General features: G+C 30.8%; 1 protein-coding gene across 1 annotated transcript; it reads right to left on the bottom strand.

Annotated features, from left to right (window-relative positions):
* Positions 1 to 2190: 2190 nt before the first annotated feature.
* Positions 2191 to 8051, bottom strand: LOC106122717 (armadillo repeat-containing protein 6 homolog). Its single transcript, XM_013318806.1, is given in 7 exon segments — positions 2191 to 2374; positions 4686 to 4851; positions 5373 to 5508; positions 5903 to 6059; positions 6317 to 6534; positions 7235 to 7384; positions 7553 to 8051. Coding segments are annotated over 7 exon segments (1128 nt in total). The 5' UTR covers positions 7670 to 8051.
* Positions 8052 to 8141: the final 90 nt, after the last annotated feature.

Here is an 8141-nt window from a genome sequence, read left to right as displayed (position 1 = left end):
TAAGTTTTACTTCTCAAATAAATTCATAAAATTATCATGAACCTAAAGATTCCGCATATTAACTCATTTGTTATTACTATTCTCCATAGATGTGTAACCTATAGATTCCTTAATGAGGAGAAATAATGAGCTTAGGAGGCATCATTTTGGGGTAAAGTACCTGTGTTGAAATTTAAATTACTTGTAAGAAAATTGTATACAATCTCTGTTTATTTTTTATTACTTAGTTCAAAAAAGGTTTAGGTTTTATTATAAGTTGTGATATTTGTAACGTCCAAATTTAATAAATTAATTTTGTTTCATATTTTTCACTAAATGGTATTTTTTTTTATCTTTTGTACTTGATACTTAATTCCCTATATTTTACTATATTTTTATTTTCTATACACTGCATTTCCCAATTTCGAGAAAATCTTGTTATGCTAGTGTATATTTTATATTAAAGTCTAATACATATTTCTAAAAATTGTCATAATATTAACATCAAACTAATATAAAACACTAAATTATAATATAAATAATGTATAGGTTACACATCTATATATCAATATTGACATTAATATAGTTATTATGCTAGTGCATTTCCTGCAACATGGTGACTCTTTTTTAGATTTGCGGTTAAACTACTCCATATAATAAGTTATTTTTCAAAATTTAGTTTAGAATTACAATATTTCAAACAATCAAACTTTGTAGCACAGATGTTGCAGCGACATGCAGTCAGTTATTCTGAAGCCGATTCCTTCATTTAATAATTCTGTAGAACTTGAAGAGGTGCAATCATTCATCTGCAACAGAATGAAATGGTAATTAATTGATTCAAGTGTACAAAATAATCAATTTAATTATTGCTTTTCACCTAATTACATACCTTATTAAAAAAAACTGGTTTTCTTTGATTATATGGATCTCTCCCCATTTACTTAAAAAACTTCTTTGCACTTCTCTACAATGATGGAACTCACAAACCATGTAAAAATTATGATTAGTTTTTACAGGTACAGATAGGAACTTTTATTGCCTGCACATTTTTGTGAAATGTCTATGATAGAATCATAAATCAAATTAGTTTGAAAAACTTGTCATGACATGACCAATTTACAGGTTGATCTACAATATTTGAAACAATAATAGAGAGATATTCTACACACAACCTAAATAATGTTTAAGTTAATTTTTATTATTGAATCTTTTTCATGTTTCGAGCAAACCATATTATACTAAATATCAAGCCAATTTAAAAGGTTAAAATTGTTCAAGTAATTGCTGGAAATATGTGCTTTGGGAATTACTTAATATTTACCACTTACCATGTAGAATTTGGCATATGTCTTGTACTTACTTTTATGTTATTTTCATCAATTTTTGTTGTAAATTTACTTTTCAGCAATCAGCAAAAGGTCTTAAGTTCTAGTTCAACATTTAGTTCTTTTAAATATGAATAGAATGTAAAATTATATCTTTATTCAAATTCTATTTCTGTGAATCCATAGATTATGTTTTCTACTGCTTTTTACTTGTTTCACACCTAAAAACAGAAAGTATTAAAAATTGATAAGTTGTTCATATAATGTTCTTCCTATGTAGTTAATTATAACTGTAAAGCTTATTCTTATAATTTAATAAGTTACAAAAACTTCAGAGGTTGGATGTAACTGCTGGTAACTTAGTTTAAATAGAAAAATAAACTATTACAGATATCTTTATTTTTATTAAATCACATATTGTTGATGTGTACTTTTTAATAATAAATTTCGGTCAATTTGTCATTGGAAAGTGAGTCACAGTCCCATTTTAAAGTCCGACCCAAACACAACAATAAACAAAGTCTTTTAACATTTGAATAATAATTTTATTTGGTACAAGTTTTCGTAAAATCAATTTTAAACTTAAGGAAATGATCACCATGAGTATTATTGCTATGAAGATTGCTGAAGTTGAATATATTACTATGAAGATTTTTTTTCGGGGTCTTAATTTATTTCAGTGAGATAATAAAATTGTTTCATATGTTTTCAGTTTTGTCACAGGTATGCTTTTCTAGAAGTTTATTGGAAGAAGTTTTTCTAGAAATACCTTCAAACAAACATATCCATCAAATCATTCGCAATTATAATCTGACTAATATTATAAATGCGGTTGTTTGAATGGATGGATCAATGTTTGTTTGAAGGTATCTCCAGAACTAGTCTAGTCTGGAAGAACACAGGCTATTGATATGAAAAGAAAGGGACATGGTATGGAAAAAGTGAGAGAAATGTTATGTCTAAAAAAACTTACAGCAAATCTACTCAGCAATGAGACAATGATAGGCACAATTCCGCTCTTCATTAGCTGTCGTTTGACGTCATCGTTGCCAGCCAACGCTGTTATTCTAAAACAATAACAAAGTTATATTACCATGGAAACAAAGAATATATAAAATCAATATGTAAATGGCAACCAAAGTTAAAACGCAAAGTTTAATCGATACTGATAACTACTTTACCTTTCTCTTGCTGTAAGATATCAGTACGAAAAAAAAAACAGAAAAAGAAAAATTGCCTAAAGATCCAAGCATATTAAGCATAAAATTCAACCAAAGACCTTTCTGAGACGAAGAAGAACATTACAGGTAGAAATCTAAATGGAACAAGTCAAGAAATGGCTGCAATAGAAAAAGGAAATTATCTATCCTTTAGTGACAATAATACTGAATTAAAAACAATACAATATTGGCAGAAACATAATCAAGACGTACTAAAAGGTGATATCATAAATGAAACAGATCGTAACACGGCCATCACTAAAAACTGCATAATCAAAGTAAATCAAACATCTTGTAATGATTTTAGTGATAGTACGGATCAATTAAAACATAGAGCAAGACATATAAACTATTGGAAGACAGAATTAGAAAGAGCTTTAAGTGATATTGACGTAGAAATAAACGTATTAGAATCGTTAAGACAACAATTAAAAAATGCTATCGATATATTAAGAATACCTGAATATATCAATGAAGAATGTTTAAATTTAAGACGTAATAGAATGGAAACAGACGCAATATACGATGAACCACAAGACGCGTTATTCAACGAAGCAGTATTAATAGAAAATATTAAAAGAATTCATAAAGATTCTTTGAGAGAGATAGAAAATCAAATAAAAATGAACATGGCAGCTAAAAATACATTAGAAAGAGATTGGAGCAACAAACATTTAGCATTTAAATATGAAACTATAAACAGTGAATTAAAAACAAAATCTGAAAATGTGAAAACATCAGGAACAACAAGATTATGTGAAGGACAATCTGACGTTCTATCATGGGAACATTTCACACAATCAGGATTGGAACAATTCAAAAGTGCGATAAAGAAATCTGAAGAATTAAGAATAAACATTAATGCGGTATTGATAAACACTGCAAGGGATTTACGTTCACAAGACATTAGAGTCAATAAAGCGTTAAGCGATAGAATCGCTCGTACAGAACAAGTAAAAACAGAATTAGAAAATCAATTAAAACTAACATTAGGAAAGATAACAGAGACGGAGAATATTCTGGAAACTCTACACGAGGAAATATTAAAAGTATCACAAAGGGTACAAGTTGCTCAAACAAGATTGAACACTAAACATATAAGACCTAACGTCGAAAATTGCAGAGAAGGTTCCCTCTTCGGTTTAATAGACGAAGTACGAGATCTAAATAATAGTATGACATTATTACAAAACAGAATGTTGGAAACAGAAATTACGAGCTAATTTAATACATGATAGATCTAAAATAGAAAATGAAATTATAGTAAAAAAGAAATCTCTATATATTGATAATGAAAGATGTTTATTTATAAGATCGCATTATCAATCTGCTGAAAAACTGTGTGGGTTTTAAAAGCTTATAAAATTAATAAACATATATAAAAACGGCTAAACACTCACGTATATTCGTCCGGTGGCGGCACCGACTACGGCCGGCCAACTACAGTGAGGTGGGGGCCGCGTCCGCGCAATAATACCAGTCCCACTCACCCTGATGAAGGACCCCCGATGAGCTCGAAACTAGTCGGTGCCGCCGGACAAATATACGTGAGTGTTTAGCCGTTTTTATAAGTTTAGTATAATGTCTCACGAATGTTTGAATAATCTTATAAAATTGATTATAATACAATGTAGTATAAAATAAACTTTTAATCTTTGGTTAATTTTTTAATACTCATAACAAACGATTTAGGTAATTGTAATCTACTACTGACATACGTAGTTATCCGAAACAAACATTTTTTATACATGAAATCCACACAAAGAATCTCATAGTGGAATTAAAAATGCCTAAGTTACTCCCGCCCATATAAGCTACCTTCTAGTAAAAGTCCCGCCATATTTTTTCCAGATATTACGGATATTACCCAAAACAAACGGACAGACAGACCCACAGATAAACTAAAAAAATGATTTTTGTTACACGCAACTTATATATTGTTAGAGATTTTTTTATCAACATTACATACAGACATACAAATCTAACTTATATTATAAATACAAAAGTTTGGATAGATTTATATTTGTTAGAATTTCCGAACCGATATTGCTGAAATTTGGCATAGATGTAGAACATACCCTGAAAGTATACATAGACTACTAATTAAGTTTTTTCTAACCCAACGCGGAGTCGCAGGCAACAGCTAGTATATACTCACAGCTTAGTGGCTTGATGTACAACGGTGACGTCATCGTAGTTGTCAGCCAGCACAGTGAAGAGAGCAGCAGCGCCGCGCTCCGCCGCCACCGCGCACAGCTCGTGTCGCACCAGCAGGCACGCGATTGTACACATCACATCACTTACCAACGGTGGCTTCATGTTATCTAACACAAATATACTTCACTAGAACATGGAATATTCTAGAAATTACAACCACAAGAGGAATCTAATACTTTGTTTCAACGATGGCATACATCAACATCAACCACGACCACAGACAAGTTTCAAGTGGAAGCAATTCTCTGTATAGTCTGATGAATGCATTCCGGAAGTCTAATTTTACTCTTCTTTAAGGACAAATGAGAAGAATGGAAGAAGAGGATTAGGCGGTTTGGAGAAGGATACCATACACAAGGCAACCCTTAAGTGAATAGTATTTATGTGTTTCGTCTGATAAGTGTGTGTGCGGGAGGACAAATTCTATTTCTCTTCTTCTTTATCCCATTTTCCAAATAAGAAATGGTGGGATGGGTAAATTAATGTCTCATCGGTCTATTAAACCATCCCAACCCCATCTGTATCCTTTTAACTTATTCAAAATGTCTATGGGCAGAGATCACTTTCCAGAAAATTATTATTTATATTTCTAAAATAATTAATCTAAGATATTGTAAAATAATCTTACTTTCAAGCAATCTAGTCAACGTATCAAGAAGCTCCGCGCCAAGTTCACGAGCATGTTCGTGAGCTTTGCCAAACTCCACGCGCAAGTCGTCGTCTAAAGTCAACTTTCTGATAACTTGTAGGCATTCACTTATTAACTGAAATACACAAACTATTATTACTTTGAGTTGATAATTGTTCACTAAGACCTTTAACATATATTAAGCAACTGACTTTGTAGCCTATGACATCGGCTTCACAGATTTAAAAAAAAATCAAAGCCTATGTGTTCTTCCAGACTATGTTCTACATGTATGCCAAATTTCAGCGAAATCCATGCAGCCGTTCTGAAGATATCTTCAGTACTTCAGAGTACAAACGTCCATCCATAAATTCTCATTTATAATATTAGTTAGATTGTGCCAGTTACTTTTCTTTCAGTGACATTTAAATTAATTTAAAAACATTTGTTTTTTTTAGTTTGATTTATTCTAAACGGGTGAAATATCCTTGTTGGCTAGTTCATCGCAAAATCTATTTTAAGTTACTTACCTCTATATTATTAGTTTTATTCAATAAATTGTTCAAATTCCGTCCAATGCCAGCACCAAATATCATCTGTGTGTTCATTTCATGTTTAACACAACACACAGCGGTCCATTTTAATGTTGCTATTAAAATAGATTCATCTTCCATTTCATCTAGATTTCTGAAATCAAAATTTATCTCAAACTAAGCTAGATCTAGACTGGATACTACTGTGAATAGTAACTGAGTGTATCCACCGTTGAAAATTTTTTTTTGCAACATGTTACCACTTCTAAAATAATGTTTCAATATCAGTGTTGCCACAGTACAAAATGTAATAATTAAAATGAAATTTTATGGTAGCTATATTTTTTTTTTCTCTTTAGATTCAGTCATTTTTCACGAGCACCAAAAAAGTATCAAACATGTCAAACTTACTTTTTAATAATTTTAACACCTTTTCTATCCAGTAAATCTGGTTGTGAATTCATTAAAGCGATCAATGTGTTTATTACTTTTATAATAGAAGCAGCATCTTTTTCACTATTAACATTCAAGTAAGATTTCTGTTTTAAATCTAGTAAATTTATAAGCGCAGGATAAATACCCTATTTGCCTGCTCTTACTCTATGAGCAATATCTTTGTTGCATTCTCTCTGAAAATTGAATAATCTTTGTACATTTTTTTAAGTGTATGATGTCAAACACAAAATCACACCTTATTTAGCTAAAATCGCTGCTTGTTAGCCCCCTTCTGTTATAAAAAAAAATAGGAGTTATTATTGCCCATGGGCATCTGCTACAAGTTAAAAAGCAACAGATGAATGCATTTAGGCAATGGTCTACAGTTAATGGACAGAGGAGGGACTCACAATAAGATGGTCTATTCCTCATTGGTATGGGAAGGCTTGCCATATCCACTTTCCCCTTCCCATCCTTTCCTTATATGAAAAGAGGTATTTTATGTAACTTTATACTATTAATTTACAAACATTTATTTAATACTGAGACCAGAGAGCAATTTTGTTTGTAATTTACAATTTTGCAAAGCACCAATAGCCTAATGGTTACAAGTACAGATTTCCAATCATGTGGTTGAAAGTTCTAATACTAGAGGTTACTTTGAATGGTGCAAGTAATATTAGTAAATAATCAAAAAATCTGCTAATTCTTAAAAATATAGAAAAATTATCAATAGAAAATAGTTACCATCTGTAGTGTATGCATAAACGTAGTGTTGTTTGTCTCGAGCGTACACGCCATAAGTACATGCCGGAGAGAGGGGAAGTCAGTCTATGTCAGACCTTTGAGCCGGCAACACGTGTCGGTACGTGAACGAGCCAAATATAGCACAACGAATGCTACACCATCAATATATCCAATTGGTTCATCATTGTTTTGGGCTGCATTTGACAACTCCTTGAGTTTTTTAACGGTTAAACTCACTTGATGTTCTTCACCAGTGTTTAAATTTAGATCCTTGATAATATTAGATAAATCCACACCCTGTAAAATAAATTGTATCTATTAGGAATAGTGGGTTTTATTATTTTGTTCCTTTATTCAGCAGAACAATGTATGAGGTGTTATTTAACTTTAATTCTATTAATTATAATTTAAAACGATAAAGATTTCATGAATTTTAGTGTTTTTTTTTTTGGGAATTTATTTTACCTGTGCTTCAAATTGAGCAATTGCTTCTTTAATAGCCTCCTCGGGGCTCATATCAAATTCATCCATATTCTCCTTTACAACGTCATCGTAAGTTTCCTGAGTTATCACTCGAACCATTTTTTACGTTCTAATGAAGTATTTTAGGTATTTTAATTCACAAGATACTTTTTTTCACTGTTAATCAAATTTATTTGAACAGCCGGTGATTCACAGAAGTTTTGAAAACAATTAATTCTTTTTGATATACATGACATTGACAATTGACAAGCTGTCATAATAAACTGAGCTACTGGAAAAGACTTGTAAATTTTACACATGGTGACATTTCGTGTAGGTAGACCATGTACTCTTTGATTTAGGCTTTCAATATAAAAGAAAGCTACTGGAAAAGACTTGTAAATTTTACACATTTGGTAGATTTATGGCAGTTAAATTTGTGACAGATCATTAATTTTATTTAGGGCACCTTAAATTTGTATTTCAAAAATAAAATATAGCAACTTATTTATCATGTTATATAGTTTAAAAACTACATTGTTCTAACTTAAAAAATGAAATTATTTTTAAATTATGCTATTATTAAAAATAT

This window comes from Papilio xuthus, unplaced genomic scaffold (assembly GCF_000836235.2).
Source record: "Papilio xuthus unplaced genomic scaffold, Pxut_1.1 DF826807.1, whole genome shotgun sequence".
Taxonomy (NCBI): domain Eukaryota; kingdom Metazoa; phylum Arthropoda; class Insecta; order Lepidoptera; family Papilionidae; genus Papilio; species Papilio xuthus.
The sequence above is the reverse complement of the archived record's forward strand: the minus strand, read 5'-3'. Positions and strand labels throughout refer to the sequence as shown.